The sequence below is a fragment of the Gasterosteus aculeatus genome, chromosome 13 (assembly GCF_964276395.1).
Source record: "Gasterosteus aculeatus chromosome 13, fGasAcu3.hap1.1, whole genome shotgun sequence".
NCBI lineage: Eukaryota > Metazoa > Chordata > Actinopteri > Perciformes > Gasterosteidae > Gasterosteus > Gasterosteus aculeatus.
This window is the reverse complement of record NC_135701.1, coordinates 6,079,165-6,097,782: the sequence shown is the minus strand read 5'-3', so window position 1 is coordinate 6,097,782 and position 18,618 is coordinate 6,079,165. Positions and strand designations below refer to the sequence as shown.

The window sequence follows — 18,618 nt, the reverse complement described above, 5'->3', positions numbered from 1 at the left end:
AAGCCCGCAGATAGCACTGGTTCCTTCAAAGAGAATGCTAATGGGATTGTTTCCATTGGATTATCACAAAGCTGTGAAGATGCTCTTCTTTGCGAGATGACATTTTGCAGTCTCATTGTTTGCCAATATCTTCCTTAAGAGTTTTTTTTCGCAGACGTATTATATAAATTGAAAATATGATTCATAAAAAACACTCTTAGGGTTGTGTTAATCGCATGCCTTATTTCAGGTATCTAACCAAAAAGCCATTCATAGTCCATTGACTAGTGCAAAACGCTGCTTCACGTAGGGCTTTTAAGACTCATTCCTTCACTAGAAAGCATGTTAGATCATTTCCAACGTGGTATTTAACACAATTGAGCTCATTCAAGTCAGTCCCAGTGGCACTATAATATAAGAAAAAGGATGTTTCGGTTTGCATGTGTGTGCTGCAACCGTGAGCTCACCTGCTGATTTTGACCCAGTCAGGTGGAACAATGGACGACAGCGAGTTCTTCACCTCAATCAGAAACTGAGGGCAGGGGGAGGAAGAGCATGAGGAAGACTTTGATAAATAAGACAGGAGCAGACGGACAAAGCAGTGCGTCACTCTTGATTAGAACTGACAAACACAGACACGAGAAGAAAAGCACGCGCAGACAATCAGCCCATCGCCGTGACTCATTCCTCCACCCGAATCAGACCATCAATCTCCTCCCGCCTGTCTTTCACTCTCAGCCTCAAACGCCTGCACGCACGCACCTCCTGTCCAGACACGGTGACGTAGTCCAGCGCCGGGGCCTTCAGCGCGCGGCGGATCTCTCTGCGGTGGTCTTGGATCTGGCTGACGACGGCCTGAATCTGCTCCCGGCGTTCCTGCAGCACCGGGAAGCCCGACAGGTCTGAGAACAGCTCCGTTTTGTTTCCTGTCCTACGCAAGAATGCAAGAGTTCAAATGTGACAACATTGTAGAGCGCGCAGAGGGGACAGACACACAATACAGGACAGCTTGTACTTGTTCAGGAGAAACAACTCCATCGGCAGTGAAATGAGCATTTGAGATATCGTAAACAAGCCAGGCTTTGAGCATAATAGCGTGCATGGTAGCTTCAGGATTTAGGTTCAAGTAAAGATATACTGCTGAAATTTTTCCATTTCTTTATTTTGAGATAATGTCAATAAATTGAGAGTAGTTTTTATAATGGAGATACATTGTGGCAGGCATTTTTCATTAGTTTAACATGCTGTCGGCCAAACAATGCATAGACAGATCAATCAAATCAATATTATAACCTCAGATATCACTACATATCTGCCAGAGCAGCCAAACTATTTAAATGATGAAATGTGGACTTGAGTGACCACATTCTTTAGGAACAAACAACTTGCAGACACCGCTTTCCGGATTCTCTCTCTCGTGATCTCTCGGAGACTCACTTGGCGGCCCTTTCGTCGAGCACCTTCAGGTGGCCGTGGGCCGGAGCCAGCAGGTCAGGAGTTTCCAACAAGAGGCCTCGGAGGAGCGCGGAGCTGATCTGTGACCGGACGGCAGGGAGCAACGCCTGCAGTTCGCTCCCCAGTCGGGAAAGGCCGCTGCTAATGAGGTAAAACTCCTGCGTGGAAGACTGTAACCCACAAAGATGCGCACATGATTTGATGAAGCGTAAAGCGGTTGAACGGCGAGGAAAGCTGCAGTTGATCCGAAGGCGACGGTTGGGTTTACAGCAAACCGCCTAGATTAGATCATTAAATCTCATGGCAGCCGAGTTTGAACAGCGACCATCCGTCACAGGCAGAACTCTGAGAGACACCCCTCATTAGCAGCAGCAGAGTCCGCACGACTTCACCACACGGCACCGAGAAGATAAACACTGCTTCACTGCGTGACACCTACACAAACAGATCCAGCGTTTATTCACATTCATTGCTGTGATGTTTCACTGATGACAAAAGGCAACAAAAAAAACGAACATTGGCAACCAGTCAGATTCAAAAGTATCTGCAAAAAAACATACCAAAGTGAAATTAGAGATTGAGGCTGTTAATGTTTACAGAAGGAAACAGGTGAGAAATAGGCTCCGGAGACGTCTATACAATCAAACTTCTCATGCGACCGGAAGAGTCTCTAATTGCTGGAGATTAGAAATAAAATGCAAGATTAAAGCACCTTTGTGTTGGCTTCACTTAGCAGGGGCTTCACTTGAAAGGTTAATGAGAGTCCCACTGACATTGGTTTATGGCATTCATCACATGCTGCAGTCCAAATGCCCCCCCCGCCCCCCCCCCATGCCAGCAGCCCTCGTGATGCTCTTTTATGAACCCAGACAGACAGCGAGCGTAGACTGTGAGCGCGCCCTTCCTCCCATCATGGTGGAGCCGTGGAGACACAGGCCATTACACACAGGCACATTCATCAGCAAATGGGCAAAAAGACAATCAAGGGCCCTTCAGTGTGTGTGTGTGTGTGTGTGTGTGTGTGTGTGTGTGTATTCAGTGACATTTGTTTTCTTTTAACATGATACGAAGGAGTCACAAAGTTGAACATGATCTCAGACCATCGGACCGCTATTATCTCCGTGACACACACACACACACACACACACACACACACACACACACACACACACACACACACACACACACACACACACACACACACACACACACACACACACACACACACACACACACACACACACACACACACACACACACACACACACACACACACAGGTGGGGGATGGTTTTGACATTTCAAAAATGGGTCCAATGGGAAATGAGATTGTGTTAGACAATCAGGCAAGTGCCAGAGAGGCGACTGCTGCCTGATGTTAATCAAGAAACACTCCGTAAGAGGGGGAGAGACGGAGAGACAGAAAGTGAGTGGGAGAATCGGAGGAAATGGTCTCGGTTTTCATTTTTATGCAAATGGCAACGGGCCCTTGTCAAATTTGTTGTAGTTTGTATATTTCTTTTCCTGGCAGATTTCGCCTGTCACTACGCCAAAAGACCTCAGTTTGACAGAAGTGTTTTCAGAACTGAATGATTGGCAGCCCTACAAAAATAAGACCGAGGTTGTGGACACAGAAGAATGAAAGATATCGTCCAGGGGGCAAGAGAGTGTTTGTGAGATTTCATTGATATTGCTTTTCACCTTTCTGTGGTATATGCTGCAGATGCCTCTCTCCAGGTCGGGCAAATGTGACAACAGGGAATTGACGGAATTCAAAGTGAGCGAGTGCGACTCCAGGATCTCCTGCACAGCATCTTGCCTCTCTGCGATGGACCTGAGCGGTTCATGAAGGAAAAAAGAACCAAAGAAGAGAGAGACATTCAGAAAAAGTTTGGGTGCAAAACACATTTTCTTTTTCGGAGAGCTGAATGGGAGGTGATTGAAAGGCGCTGTGCGTTCTCAAATAACTGTCAAATTGGTTTATGTGACGTGCCGCGGTCGCCTCAACAACTTGAAGTCAAGCCGCTTCTGAAGGGAGCTACTACGAGGTTTTCTGTATTATGCTGAAACTCTGAAAGTTTTATCACCGTATTCTTTTATAGTAACCCTTCTGCTGATGGTTGGATCCAAAAGCCACTGACTTGTGTCAAGATTAAACATCGAACTCGCACTCTATCATAAATGTTCGTGTGTGTGTGTGTGTGTGTGTGTGTCCTGTGCTGCTGCATCATGTGTGTTGGCATTAATGGGCCTCCGTGTAGTCCTGGTTTTATATGACGATGAAATTCTGCAGACCAATTATCTGTATAATTTGAGAGCAGTCCATGATCCCTGCACACACACACACACACACACACACACACACACACACAAGCAATATATGGATAATACAATAACTCTGCAGAGAGGAGAACTGGAAGAGTACAGCAATAATATAAGTGTTGGTACTGTTTGTACCATAGGTGCTGTAAGTCACCTTAAACGTGCTCTCTGTTATTACCCTGAAGGGTTTCTGAAAAACAGGGACAATTGCTGTGTAAAGAAATAAGGTTTTCACATTGTGGCTGCTGCATTGCACCCCTTCGACTTTGGAATTAAAGTCAACCCGTGAATCAAAACATGATAAAAATAAATAAAAATGTTGGTAATAGGGCCTTCTGCTTCAGGTTTGCATTATTTCTGGGTTTGACATGATATTTAATCTGTCATATGAAACCTAATAAGAGCGCAGATGTGAACTTGTGGTTTACTTACAATTAAAAATAATAGAGTTCTCTGTTACTACTGATGCTAAACAGCCTTGGAGGGATGCTGCTTAGTAGAATGCATTCACGGCAACATTCAGGTCTCAATCGTTATTGTATTTTTCTGAAAATCAGAGAGATGCTTCATTTTAGTCTATTGTTGTCTTTTGTTTGTCGATGAAGATTCCAATCAATATTTCTCGGCCCATTGAAGTGAAATCACCATTAGCGCCGCCTGAGACTCTTGACTTGGGCAAGTAGGTGATTCTGTGATTCTCCTCACAGGGAGAAAACAGAATTGTGTGGCACGGTCTAACCGAATTATAATATATTACATAATTATATGCACTCACCAGCCACTTCATTAGGTACATCTGTTCAATGGCTTGTTAACACAAAACTGATAATCAGCCAATCACATGGCCGCAACCAAATGCAGGTCAAGACAACCGTCGCGCTCTCTGCGCAAAGCGGTTTAAATGAACGACAACAATAAGCAAATGCTGAGTGCTGATCAAGAGTTTTGTGCGAGCAATTTAAGGTCGCGATTCTTGTCCCAAATACGTCAGGCTTCATTCAGTGATTGAAACTGAAATTTTCACAGTACCGACATTCAACGCTCCCACCGATCTGTGCTGTAAACACGGAACTTTTACGCGGCATGAAACGGCAAATAACCAAACCAGTGCATGAAGCTGTTGTAGCCGATCCAGTCCGTTTTATTCATGCAATACAGCCAGTAGTCAGCGCGCCCGCTAAGCAGACATTTTACATTTGAATATAAATTTTCACATTTGAATAGTTGTTTTGAACAACTATTGAATATATATTCAAATATAGAATATTCGTTGACAGCTCTATCTCAAACTGGTTTCTTGAACATGACCATCATATCATGTCAATATGGACCAAAACCTCAGAGGAACGTTTCCAGCACCGTGTTGAAAGTATGCCAGGAAGAATTAAGGCCATTTTCAAGGCAAAAGGAGGTCCAAACTTTAACAGGCGACGTGTACCTAACGAAGTGGACCGTGAGTGTTTGCATGTGCATCAGAGGTCAGAGGGTGTCCTGTACTCACCGCGGGTCTGTGAGGGGCCGACTCACCCACTTCCTCATCAGCCTCCTCCCGAACGGAGTGCGAGTGTGGTCCAGCACCCACAGCAGACTGCCCCGCACGCCGCCATCTGTCTGCCACCCGAACAACGCACACAGAACGCAGCCATTTCTTCAGTGGGGGGGGGAAGAGCTTTTTGCATTTTTTTTTTTAAGCCGATGATGTAACGAGTGTCAGAGGTGAGCGGGGTGACGGAGGCCACAAGAGGTCAGGGGGGGGGTGGCTTGAACGGCGTCTGAACTCTGAACGAACGTGCCGCGGCAGCAGCCGAGTCGTGCTGAACTTTTGAGCCGGCGCCCACGCGAGCCCGACACGTCACTGAGCATTTTCTTGGGATCCGAGCAACGACGGATTAACTCATCCGTTAAATTATTTTCACAGTTCGCTGGTCAACCGCAGCAACAAGATGATGCACAGGCGCAATCCGGATAGTCCTGACGCACGTGTGAAACGACATTTGCTCTGGGAAGGTGACTGTCAGCTGAATTACGGCTGTCAACGCGTTGGTGCTGAAAGCTCGCTAAAATAGAGAATGAGGCGTGTCTGTTTATCTTCAGGCTTCATTTTACAGACATGAACGGAAACATCTACTATTGGGTGAATCATCACCGACATGCACTTGCAGTTACCTGATTGTTGAGGATCTCCAGGTTCCTGAGGGTGGCGGCGCTGAGGTCCATACCCTCCGACTCACAGGACAGACGTCGGAATGAGCTGCACGCGACCACAGAATCACATCACATGCAGCAGCAGACCTCAATGATCGATTACGACGATTTGAACAGATTAAATAAAGATAACGTCTTTTTTACAATAGAGTCAAACTAAAAAAAGAAGGAAAATTGTTCCTGTAAATGTTGAGTTCACCTCAAAATGGTTCACTTAGAGAAAAGCTATGTGGTAAATATATAAGGAGTAAAACACGTGTTATTCCAGGATTTGGGCTGCAAGTAATGATTCTTTTTTTTATTTTGTTTCAATTGACTGCAATTTCACTTTGAAATAAATTGCAGCTCAGTCTTTCAAACGGCAAAAAATAGCTAAAGATAATTCCCATCCCAACCTCCCAGAGGCCACAGTGCCGTCCTTAAATGTCTTTGTTCAAACAAAAGTCCACAACACAAAGCGCTTCGCTTGAAAAGTGACTTGAGTTGTTGAACAAATCAAAATAGATATTTTTGTCTCTGACAATTAATTGTCTTATGGCTTCAAATCTACCCAGGATCTCAATGACCAGCACACAGGAACACTTGATAACTACGTTTGCAGACTGTCTTGCTTAGTGTGTGTGTGTGTGTGTGTGTGTGTGTGTGAGTGTGTGTGTGTGTGTGTGTGTACCTTTCTGCCCTCAGAACTCTTTCCAAGTTGAACTCTTGGAGGTACTGGATGAGCGGACCCAGACAGCAGACCACCGGGCTCTCCAAGGACGCTACACTCGACAGAGAGCGGGAGCCTGCGGGACACACACCCACGTGCACGCCGCGCTTAACAGAACTCACAAACGGACCACACTCGGGAGTCACGGGCACCGCGACTCGCACACATCCAGCGTGCTGCTGCTGAGCAGCGACCCCAGTGTGTGCGAGTCACTGAAGGGAAACTGGCAGCAACAGATTGGGGGGCAAAGAGGACAAACACACCTTTCTCCGGGGCGTGGCAGTAGAACTCGGTGGCTGTGTTCATTGCCGACGCGAACTGGAAGTGAGCGCTGTCCCTCCGCTCCACTCTCACCCGGTCATCGGCCTGAGCGCTGGAGAGGGAACAACGTGACAGCATTGGTGGCGGCGCTTGGGACTGCGCCGACGCACAAACGGAGGAAACGCGACGTCCCATATCTGATGTTTTTCCTGACCGGGAGAAAACGCTGCTGTGTTCCTGCAGTCCCGCGCACGCACAAGCACAGACACACACACACACACACACACACACACACACACGCGCACAGTCTCCCTTTTGCTCTTTTCACTCGCTCGGCGTTCAAGGACTCCTTTGCTTTGTCCGCTCGGTTGTTGCCAAGGCAACCGAGGCAAACACGTGGCTCTGGAGCATATTTCTTTCTTCCATTTCCTAATCCTGATACGCACACGAACACACAGAGGAATCATCATCCCTCACTTCCGTCCAGAATGACGGCAAAGACTATACAAACGTGATCAATAGAGCACATAGTGTGCCAGCGGCTCCAATGCGACTATTAATCCCTTAACCAGTCGATTCAGAGGGTTTTACCAGAACAGAGACAGTCGCTGCGATTGATCCGGGGGGAGGAGGAGGGGGGGGTCTGGTCAGAGGTTGACAGGGAAACACAGGTTCAGGTCACCACATTGTTACGCTTTCACCTCCACTGGTGACACTGCGATGAAATGACATTGAAACTGAACAGAGTGGACGGCAAAGCAGGCGACCTCGTGGGATTGTACTTGTGCACAACAGCGTAGGTGTGTGTGTATTTCAAGAGCTTCAGTCTTCCAATCTTTGGAGAAGCGACAACATTAGTGTTGACAGCGTCTGTGGCTTTAGTTCCGGGCTCTGATGGTGACTAATGGCTCCAGGCGGTGGATGAGTAAAGCAGCCGATGCTGCACCGAGGGGCTCATTACCTGGCACACCGTGGACACACGCACACGTCTCGTTGCCAGGGGGTCCCGTCCCCCAGAGGCACACAGGTGAACGTTTTAAATGCTCACCTGGGCGGCTCTTTCTTCTGCATTTTTAAAATGGGTTGCAGGGATACCACTGTGGTGAGGACACGTATCTTTGATAATAATAATAATAAAAATGTGTGTGCATTTTTAGACCGATGAACCTGCTGAATGAATCACCTAGAAAAGAATGTTGGGAAGTCGCCATTAGTAGTGATACGTAACAGGCCTGTGTGAACAGACATTTCTGTCTGAGCTGAGCAGACGGGTACTCGGGCAATACGAAGGGAGCCTCGTCTCTGATGAGCGTGACGCTGTTCAGACACAATAATTGGGGTGGCCTTTACCGGTCCATCTTCACTGCAATCACTCAACACGGACGGCTGAGGAAGAGAGCAGCGGGAAGAATGGATACAAATGAACCACGTTTTCTAAAATTAAAAACCCACAGAGAAGGGGAGAGTGGGGTGGTTTGGGGGGTGGGGGGGCAACTAGAATATTAAAAGAAAAGTAATGAGGAATGTGGACGGAGTGGAGGACAAAAAGAGGAGAGAGTGGCAGACATTCTTCCCCTTTATCTGACCATCTAATCGAATCTACTCGCCGTCCTCCCCGGTTCCGTTTTCGGAGCGTAATGCAATCGCCGCCTCGGGGAGGAGCCGGCCCCCGCTGGTGTGAACATGCCGGGTGCAGACTGTCGGCGAAGGACGACACGAATGGTGGCGCAACGGAAGGCAACAGGTTTCTGCAATACATCAGTCAGTCAGCCGGTGGACTAAAGGACAGGCTGTTTGGCTGCTTTTTGGGGGACTCAGCGGCAGGCGCGCATTAAAGTCAGCTATGTGCATGAAGGACAGGTTTCACAGTTACGGCAATGCTGATATTGTTTTCCCAATAGGCTGCAGTGGAAGAATGGTAACTAGACGAGGACATAATGTTGTAAAAAGGCGGCAACTTTGATTTGATATCCATTTGATTTGAGTAACTGCAACTGATTTATCATTATTCTTTTACACAGAACAAGAACTACAGATTTGGTCACCAATTACTCACATTGAAATCACATTTTTATTTAAATGGTATATTAAAAGCCAATGTGAAAGGGGGAATGATTTAAGACCTTTTTAAATATTCAGAGGGAGACTCGCCTTTTGCATTCAGACAGGTTTGAAAGAAATATGAACCTATCCTTCAATTACTTATATCAAACACCTAAAATATTATTTATAATCTACTAACTACACTATACGACTTCCCAGCACTACTACTATTTATTTGGCCCCGGGTTCTAAAACCACAAAAAAAAGATTAACCTTTTTGTTTAAACATTTGACTGATGGAATAAACTTTAGGATCTTACAAGTAACTTTTTTTTCCCAGACCAACGCTATAAACACATCCATCAGTCTAGGGACTTTTAAACAAACTGCGCTATGGCTGGACCCCCGTTAGCGCTGAGCGTCATTACCACACAACGTCTCTATGAGGCCTCGTTGACCCGCTCATCCAGACGGAGCCCAGACAGCTCCACGAAGAACAACAAAAAGACTAAACTCACAAAGAAGCACTGTGGACGCGGCGATAATGAGTAGGTGTGCACAGGCTGCCCCCTACTGCTCTGGCAGCAGATTACCTGGCATTGGCGATGCTCTGTAGGAGTCTGTGGGTTTGTTCTGAGAGGTCGGAGGGCACCAGGACCTCCACGGGGTTAATCTTTAGGACACGACTTTCCAGCTCAGAGCGGGTCGGACTATCAGGGAAGCAGTCCAGTAACACGTCTCCTGTGCTGGGCTGAACCGCCTGAATACACAAAACACCTGCGTCAAACTGGTGCACGCCATCAACTGTTTACAATTTTAATGTTCACATTTTTGTTGCTATGAAATAAAATATTGCTCACATAATAAAGAATTTCTTTAAATATAAAAGTGGGTAATTTCATGTTCTAAATCAGATATTACGTACATGTGCTCAAAGTTTACCTCGTGGTTGCTGTAATAGATGCAATAAAATAGTTGAATAGTCTGAAAATACATTCAGATAATAAAAAGAGCAATATTGTTTTTTGACGAATCAAGTAGTTTCAAAGGAAGGGATATAACATCGTCACATTAATCTAAAAGACGTCAGGAGTGAAATAACAGCTTTTTGTAGTCTTTTGTATTTTCTCACAGTGGGAATTTTGTTATAATCATTTGTCAGAGATGAGATCATGGGACCTCATTGACTACACGGTGAGTAACAGCAAATAACACCAATTACACCAAAACGCACGCCGTAACACTATTTTTTCTATGAGAAAAGAGAAAATGTTATTTAAAAAAATTAAAAGGTATTTAAATGTTTTCTTCTTCTTTTTTGTGGTTGTATTTCTTTTTTCATTTCTTTACTCATTTCTAATAATGAAGCTTATTATTGCAATCAATTTATACAATAACTAATCACCTTTGTTGAGGGTGATGAATTGGTGTCTGTTTTAATGGAATTACTATTTAATTATACTATTATTACGTTATTCCTTTTTTTTGTTTTTTTTCCACTTTTTTTAAAGATATGTCTACCCTTCATGTATATTATTTGCATTTTCTATCATGTATGCAAACACCAATTCAAATATTCAGGTAAATAAATTGTACACAGAATTACAGATTAAAAAAACAACCCGATGTGTGCTGACAAACAAACCGAGATATGATCTTTTATTTCACATGAACTACAATGAAACGCAGTGGATGCCGTCATGAATCACACTCACCACCAGCCCCACTGTGAGCTGCTTCTTCGGTTTGTCCCAGTTCTCGCTGATACACAGCAGGAAGCTGTCAGGAGGGTCCGACCCCACGTCACCACAGCCCCCCTCCTCCACGTCGCCCCGCCTGCAGATCGGGTTCACGTCTCAAACAAACGGTCAAGGCCTTTGACATGCAGGTACGGAAAAGCCTGTTTTAAAAAGGACACACACACACACACACACACACACACAGATATTTAGAGGCCAGAAGGATACCCTCTCCCACCAGAGTGGATTTGGTGTAGAGAGCGCTCAGCTGACGAGTGAACAGAGCGTTCCTATTGGCTCCCGAGGCCTTGATCGCGGACGTCTCCGTCTGCTTAACGACACCCACCTAAAAACCAACAACGTACCACATTAGCGACACGCTTCACAACCTCTGAATACGAGCAAAGAACGGGAGCGATGTATTTCAGACCTTGTGTCCGTGGGACACCAGCCGTCTGACGTGGACAAACAAGCGGTGCGTGGGGATGCTGCACGTCATGAAGTTATGATCCAGGTGACAGACGATATTCAGCTCCTTGGCTGCAATCTGTTCACACACACACACACACACACACTTCACAAATCCACCACTAGAAACACCAGAACACAGACGACATGTTTTTGATTGATGCTGTTGACTTCCTCTAGTTAATCACCTCTGCATCCTCCCCAAAGAACCTGTACTTGTATCCACACTCCACAGCCAGCAAGGCGTCCTTATGCTGCTGCTTCAGCTGGACGACCTGCTGCTCCAGGGGAGTGTAGGCGCTCTTTGAGCGTCTGGAGGGGGTGCCGGAGTCGGACGGAGGACTCGGCTCTGCACCCCGTCCTCCCCGTCCTCCTCCTGACTTTGCATATTGAGAAAAGGGGAACCCCTCCAACAGAAAAGAAAAGGTAGAAGATAAGGACAGAGTGGTAAAAGTGTCTCTGTATTCGCGTGTGCTTCCGAGGTGAATTGTAAACTCGCGACCACGTAGAGACCGAAATGACATGCTATGGTGTAAATAAGATAAATGACTAACTTATTTAGATTGTTTATTAAAATAACACAGTATAGACCTGTTCAATAGGAAATTACTTCTGTTGTGATCTGCACAAAATAAAAAATAAAATCGATACGGCTGTAAGGGCTAAACGAGGGGGGCGCCCCCCTTAATATAATGGTCCGGGAAACACTGTTTACCTGTTTTGCAGCAGACATCTTTGAACTATCCTTTCCTTTGACATCCTGCTCCTCCTCTTGCTCCTCCTTCTCCTCCTCCTCCTCATTGTCAGCTTCCTCCTCTGGCTGTTGAAAGCTGTTTTTATTGCTGCATGTATCCGCTCCGTCTCCGGGAGGACAAGTGCCGCCTCTGGTGTCACACTTCGTACCGATACTGGCACCATCCGTCATCAGCTCCTCCCTCTGAGCCACACCGGCCTCGGCCGAGCAGGTGAAGCCTTTCAGTTTCTCCAAGGTGGAGGAGCAGAGGCCGGCTACCCCTCGGCTCCCCGATGGCGTCGTCTCTGGAGAGAGATGAGACGTCAAGTGTAAACAGGTTGATAAACCAGCGGGAAAAAAATCGGATCAGATAAAACTTCTGTTCGAAGCAATCCCACTTCATCACAATCAGCTACAAAGTACTTTACATTAACAGCAGGATGTATTACTGCGCCTGATGAAATGAGATGCGTTTAGAAAACTGAGAACTGTGCAATTTGTGTTTGAGGGGCCCACAGTCACCTTTAGAGCTCTGGCGGGACGCCGGCTCGCAGTCCAAATCCTCCGCCTGCTCATCTTGGACACAAAGCTTGGCTCGTTTTGTTGACAATCCTAAATCCGCAAGATCTGGTGAAAGTTTCTTCTGCAGGACAAAAGGAGATGAGGGTCGTTCATCGGCATTAAGTGAATTTTATGTGTCCTCCTGAGCATGTACTCGATGGCCCAATCCCAGTGTCTTAAAGCCTTAAATCCTGAAAAGTGACAGGCTGGAAGGGCTTGAAATGGTGTAAATATGAATGGGACAGAGCTACCGTGACATAAAAAAATAGGACATACAATTGTGGGTCTATTTATTTTATACTTTTGACTCCCTGCTTTGAGAATTAAGACTGTTTCTTTACAAAATGAGGTTATTTAGAATTAACTATATACTTGCTTTTGTTGAAACAACTCAATGACAGAATTAAATTCTAACGAGATAAATAGCTTATCCTATGTGGGGTTTGTTTGCTCAATGGTTCTGTGGTAATACCGTACCATCACAGGCTGTGAACACTCACGTGCTGCCCTCTTTGTTTACCTTTTTCCTTTACCTCTAAATGCTGTTGTTACCCTGTGTGTACCTGCAATGCACTGTGGGTAATTCCTCTGGGCTCAAAATGGCTCAAAACGTCGGTGATTTGACAGCTGGACAGAACCAAACCCTGAAGGGACTTCGCGGGAGCGCGCCTCAGTGTGCGTGGAAGTCGAGGACGGGCCGATGGAGCGCGCCTCACCTTGCCTCTCGAAAGATGGCGCGGAGCAGGACTCCGGTGGACGGAGGCCCCGCCGCTGCTGCTGTGACCTCCGAAGTACCTGCTGATGGAGGTCTGAGAGGCGCAGCGCTTCTTGGCGGACTTTGGCATGTTTTCGAGTGCTCTCACGTTAGAAACATCTTGGAAACGTGTGCACACGCGAAGGGAAGCAACGCAGTGGGCGGTGCTTTCCCAAACATAGCGTCGCATGTGGTGACGTCACGTGGGCGCGTAAGAGACGCGGCTCACGTCAGCCAATCAGAGTAGTAGAAAGTGTCACAAACAACTACTGCGAAGTGAGTGATAGAGAGGAATTACTGACAATCTGTGCTGGCTTCGTAACGTTTTTCTGGTCTTTCTAGACGTAATAAACTGCCCCCACAGACAACAAAACTATTACAATGCTGTAAATATCATTTATAAAAAATAACTGATAATGATACAGTTATGATGAAGCGTTAATCAGATGATGTAAACATACATTACCAGCCTGATGACTTTGAGACTAAATCGTCTTTCCCCATAAGCGAGGCTAGTTAGATTTTTCTACTTGAAATAATGTTAGGCCATCGAATCACTGCTTTGGTTGCATTGTGTCAATGTTTTCCACTTGGCTCTAACTTCTCTTATTCAGAATGTCTCATCTCTATGTCTGATGGCCATCTGTTTTACAAGCCCTTCATGATCTGTGGAAGGAAGGGTTTTTTATCATCTATTCTGAGAACCATAAGAAGGAAGTGAAAGTGCCTCTTTTGAGAAAGAAAGTACGCTTAGAAGTTAGAAATAAAGGCTTTTGTGCAAAGTTAGCACACAAATACATCTCTCGAAAGCAGCATCAAGGTCTTTTTCAAAAACAACAAAAAGTTCATGTCTGTCTCGGGGACAATGACGCCATTTCAGGGGTGACATTATTCAGGTCACTTGGCAGGAGGCATTGTGAGGAAAATGCAAATGTCCAACTTCTGAATGACGACGGAGAAAAAGTTGGACAGAAGGCGGAAGGCGTTGCTTCAGTTCCCCCTCACTTGGCCCATAAACTGCTTTCCTCAGCGTTCACGATGCAGCTTTATGGAGCTCTGATTCTGTGTATGACTCTGCATGCAGGTAAGAACACTTTCCTTTGACTGAATACTGTAGAGTGAATAAAGAGAGAAATGCTGTCATTGTTAAATGAAAATAAAGTGGTGTCTGTGGGTAAAATAATAGTTGTAAAATATGTAGGCTACAGCGACCCGGTGAGTCCTCTTCTCACATGACCTTTCCCTTCTCCCTCCGCTCTTGTTGAAAAACAGGGGAGTAAAAAGTGCTGTGTGTTATGTTTGTCTATACCTGGTGATGTGTTCTGTGTCTCTGTGTACAGCACGTGGATTAAGATGCTACACGTGCACAGCCGCCGACCCCAAATCCTGCACAGACACCAAGTCTTGTGCTTTCGTGTTCAACCGTTGTTTCTCTCTCAGAGTGGACGGTGAGTCCTTCTGTCACATTCCTCCAGCTAATGTTGCACATACCAAACATTTTACAGCGGATATACCATGAACCTGTACTCACATACTGGTGGCCTTTATTTATTTGTTACTTGTTATGTTTATCTATTATTATTTATGTGTATTGTTTACTTAGCAGAGCCAACGCACAATGTACAGGTAAAAGCTCCCTGTAGTTCTTGGCTGTGCAGGTTTACAGAGATACAAAATTATTTGTATCAAAACATTAACATTTTCGAAAAGCAGACACGATAAAACACCAATAGAAAAAATGAAAAACGAAAGCAAACTTTTATTTAATATCAACCAAACAGACATAAACAACCAGAACAAGATCATCAATCCCACAATCAACAGCCTCCACAACAGACGGCCTCCCTCGGCTCACAGACAAGAGGGCTGATTCTAGTTTTCAGACACCGTTTAAAATTGCTCAAAGGACTTTTATTTCTGATTCTGCACATCCCTCACACTCATATCCACCATTTCCCCTTTGTGTTTTGCAGGTTATAACATGGTTACCAAAGGCTGCCAAACCAGCTTAGCTTGTACAGGTTTCATGGATTGCTGTGAAGGCAACTTGTGCAACAGCGCCACACCAACCGGTCCCGGTGTCCTCCTCCTCTTGCTGGTCTCCTCGAGCGTGTTCACGCTCTCTCTCTGAGCCGCTGCGTTTGTAAGCAAGCGGGACGATCTTTCATGTAAATGTAAAGTTTTATCACTTGTTCAGAGTTTGTATAATGCATCTTATTTTTGATTTGTTTGTTGTCGGGCTGACAATAAACTTTTCTCATCCTCTCCAGCTTATGAAACCTGTGCAATATTCACTGGGCAATGTCAGCTTCATAGTAAACCCAAATTGAGATTCTTTTTAACATATACCTGCTCAGTACACCCTTATTCTGCTACAAGGTTAGTCAGAGAGTCACCAAAGTCCTTTTGATTCATCCTCAGGGGATTATGGTAAGTGTTTGCCAACAATCATGGTGATTCATAAGCATATGACTCCAAATAAAACCTCATGATGGAACAAGAGGAAGAGGCAGAGGTCATCTGGGGAACAAGATGTCTGTACAAAACGATGTGGTAATCCAATAGCAGATGTGATATTCCAGTGCAGAAGTGGTGGATCAATATCACAGGCAGTTTCTAACTCGTGCACTGGACCCATACACGTGTTTCCTGTTTGAAGTTAAGTGAGCTTGTACTTCAGCATTTCACACACAGGTCACACTTCCCCCAGGTGTCCACAAGATGCAGACAAAGTCAAACTCAGGCGTCCAGCTGTCAAAGTAACAGGTGGAGATTTGGAGGAGTTGTCCTCTGTCAGGGTGGAGCAGCAGACTGCCCTACTCTCTGCTTCACGGTACCTTTTCATGGAGATGTGGTCACAGTTCTGACTCTCTCTCAACACTTTAGGATTCCTGTACTTTGACATCAACACAAAGTTAGTGATGCAAAGAAGTTATTGAAGATCCTTTCTGCCACAATACAAACACATATTCTGCTTTTCTCAATCTCCGATTGCAGTTCTTACCCACACACTTTATTTGAATTTTTTATCAATATATATATATATATATATATATATATATATATATATATATATATATATATATATATATATATATATATATATATATATATAGAGAGAGAGAGAGAGAGAGAGAGAGAGACAACCATTTGTCATGTGTTGTATAAGGAAAGTGGTTTTGCATCCAGGACACATTTGCACATGTGATTTGTTTATTTCTAGTCATTCCAGCCGAAACTGGTTTCCTCTGATGATTTTTTAAAATTATATTTGCGTGAACTTTCCCCTTTTATTAAATGAATGCAAATGTTCTGTAACTTTCCCCTCTGCTGGACTGATAGAGGATGATTTTATTTGATCTAATCCTAAACACAGAGAGTAATGAAACCCTCTGTTTTGTGTTGGATTGGTTCATTACTGCAATGTCCTTCACTCTAAAATGATGGCAACCATCTTTTTTTTAATTTATTTTAAATGAGTTTTGCTTGTACAATCGGTTTGTTAATTATCTGACCAAAAGGAATTCAAGAATCACTCAGTTAATTGATTAAACGGATTACCATTTACTAATTCTCTAATGGAAATTGATTATGATTTACTGAATATCTGGGTGAAATGTATATATATGTTTACTGATGATTAGGTGGAACATTTGTATTCATTTAATACGTAAAAATTGTAACTTAAATGTTAAAGTATTTTTGTCTTTATTCAACACCTTGACATTTTTAGTCTTTTACCTGTATTAATTATTTTGAATTAAGGTTTTCTGCTATTTTTTTTTTATGTCTAATCGATCCAATATTATACTTTTTAAGTGCAGCGTTTACTTTAACTGATCAAAATGCATAATAAGGTAACGTTACACATTTTATATCATACTAGCCCTCTGAAAAGGCGTATATATTGTCTAAAAATGAATTTGACCAACAAATGCATCTTGCTCATATAGTTTTTTTTATTTGAAGCTTAAAGGTTTTAAAGGTTTAATGAAACAAAATCAGGTAAAGTGAGACAATAACTTCCTTTGAACTTTATAGTTTAAACATTACCTGCAAAATAAGTGTGAAAAGGTCATTACTGTTGCAACCAGCAATACTTTTCTTTGCATTGAACCATTGCAGCATTTGCAGCTTGATTCCTCAAACCTGGAGATTTTCCTTTCACTTTGAGTCATGATGAATGTATCAACTCGCTCAGGCTGATGGGAGGAGGCTTTCTGAAGAAACACAACTAGGTTTAGAGGCGACTGGTGGGTTGGACTATAAAGGGGGAGCTTTGGCAGAGTGGACATCTTTTCTCCAAGTGCGCAGTTGATTAAACATCGGTACTTCCCGTCTGTTCAGGATGCATTTTTATGGAGCGCTGATCCTGTTTGTGACTGTGTCTGCGGGTAAGAAAAGTTTACAATTCAAACACCTTAGCATGTAATATTTGTTTTATTTTTTTGTTATTGTGCATTTACTTCGAACTTCCTCTGCTCGTTCTCCTGTTTGAATCGTTTCCAGCAATATTTCATAAAAACAATGTACAGAACAACGAGCATTATATTTGGAGATGTTTAAAAGATTTGTATTTTAATGTGTCTTTCCTGTACAGCATGCGGACTGACCTGCTACGATTGTGTAGGCAAAGGCTGCACGGACACGTTCACTTGTCCCTCCAGATTTGATCGTTGTGCCAGCTTCAACTTCTTCGGTGAGTGGTTCTTCCACAGCTGATGTTCAACATCTCAAAGTTATTATCGATCCGACATGTTGCTGTGCTGAAAATTGTTCGATATTGTTGTTGAAACTGAGGTGCTTTCCATCAGGTCTTGTCACCAAGACCTGCATGAACAGTACACTTTGTGTTGTACCGATAACCTGCTGCTCCACTGACTTGTGCAACGGAGCCACACCCGCCGCCTCCAGCTCCACTAACTTGTGCAACGGAGCCACACCCGCCGCATCCAGCATCCTCCTCCTGATGGCATCATCGGCCATCGTCACGCTCTTTCTCTGAGCTACAGATATTCAAATATATAACAATATTTGTCTTATTTTATCACAAATTTGTACAACTCAAGAAGAATAAAGCCTTGATGTATAAAAGCTGAATGATGGTTGATATTTGTTCAATAAACAATATGATTAAATTGCTTAATTTTTTTGATTTTGACATTAACGTGTACGGTAAAAACTGCTTTTCTATGAATCATATTATGAATGATTAGAAAAATGAGTGAGATTGGGAGCTAAATGCTTAACCAGTATCAGCAGCCTCTGTGTTTTTCACTTCCTCCTTGAGCCCAGTGGTTCAATCAGTGACAGCAGACCTTTCAAAAGTCAACAAACTGCCTCAATTCAAGAGAACACTAGAATTAAGAATGTTTGCTGAGCTCTGTGTCA

At 44.1% G+C, this 18,618-nt stretch overlaps 2 protein-coding genes and 1 long non-coding RNA gene across 7 annotated transcripts in view; 2 read left to right on the top strand and 1 right to left on the bottom strand.

The window, feature by feature from the left end:
* Positions 1–13,895, bottom strand: part of msh3 (mutS homolog 3 (E. coli)) — a 34,437-nt gene extending 20,542 nt beyond the window's left edge. For 2 of the 5 annotated variants that reach the window (XR_013452049.1, XM_078087132.1), the window contains exons 1-16: positions 13,037–13,463; positions 12,435–12,555; positions 11,895–12,217; positions 11,368–11,586; positions 11,142–11,258; positions 10,940–11,057; positions 10,688–10,827; positions 9,566–9,732; positions 6,932–7,041; positions 6,630–6,744; positions 5,921–6,005; positions 5,256–5,365; positions 3,134–3,266; positions 1,417–1,604; positions 742–910; positions 447–511 (exon numbers count right to left, since the gene is read on the bottom strand). Coding sequence is in view for 3 of the 5 variants with exons in the window: in XM_078087132.1 (XP_077943258.1) it covers positions 447–511; positions 742–910; positions 1,417–1,604; positions 3,134–3,266; positions 5,256–5,365; positions 5,921–6,005; positions 6,630–6,744; positions 6,932–7,041; positions 9,566–9,732; positions 10,688–10,827; positions 10,940–11,057; positions 11,142–11,258; positions 11,368–11,586; positions 11,895–12,217; positions 12,435–12,555; positions 13,037–13,417 (2,561 nt within the window). In the remaining 2 variants the exon portion in view is untranslated. Of the gene's footprint in view, positions 1–446; positions 512–741; positions 911–1,416; positions 1,605–3,133; positions 3,267–5,255; positions 5,366–5,920; positions 6,006–6,629; positions 6,745–6,931; positions 7,042–9,565; positions 9,733–10,687; positions 10,828–10,939; positions 11,058–11,141; positions 11,259–11,367; positions 11,587–11,894; positions 12,218–12,434; positions 12,556–13,036 lie in introns of all 5 variants that reach the window. The other 3 variants (XR_013452050.1, XM_078087133.1, XM_078087131.1) reach the window with 3 other exon arrangements.
* A 71-nt stretch (positions 13,896–13,966) lies between these two features.
* LOC144386347 (lymphocyte antigen 6G-like) lies at positions 13,967–15,496 on the top strand. Its single transcript, XM_078087141.1, has 3 exons — positions 13,967–14,311; positions 14,568–14,675; positions 15,201–15,496. Exons 1-3 carry the CDS (start codon positions 14,266–14,268, stop codon positions 15,356–15,358), a joined length of 312 nt encoding a protein of 103 aa, XP_077943267.1. The 5' UTR covers positions 13,967–14,265; the 3' UTR covers positions 15,359–15,496.
* A 1,401-nt stretch (positions 15,497–16,897) lies between these two features.
* Positions 16,898–18,365, top strand: LOC144386348 (uncharacterized). Its single transcript, XR_013452052.1, has 2 exons — positions 16,898–17,621; positions 17,828–18,365. It is a non-coding gene; the product is annotated as an uncharacterized LOC144386348 (long non-coding RNA).
* Positions 18,366–18,618: the final 253 nt, after the last annotated feature.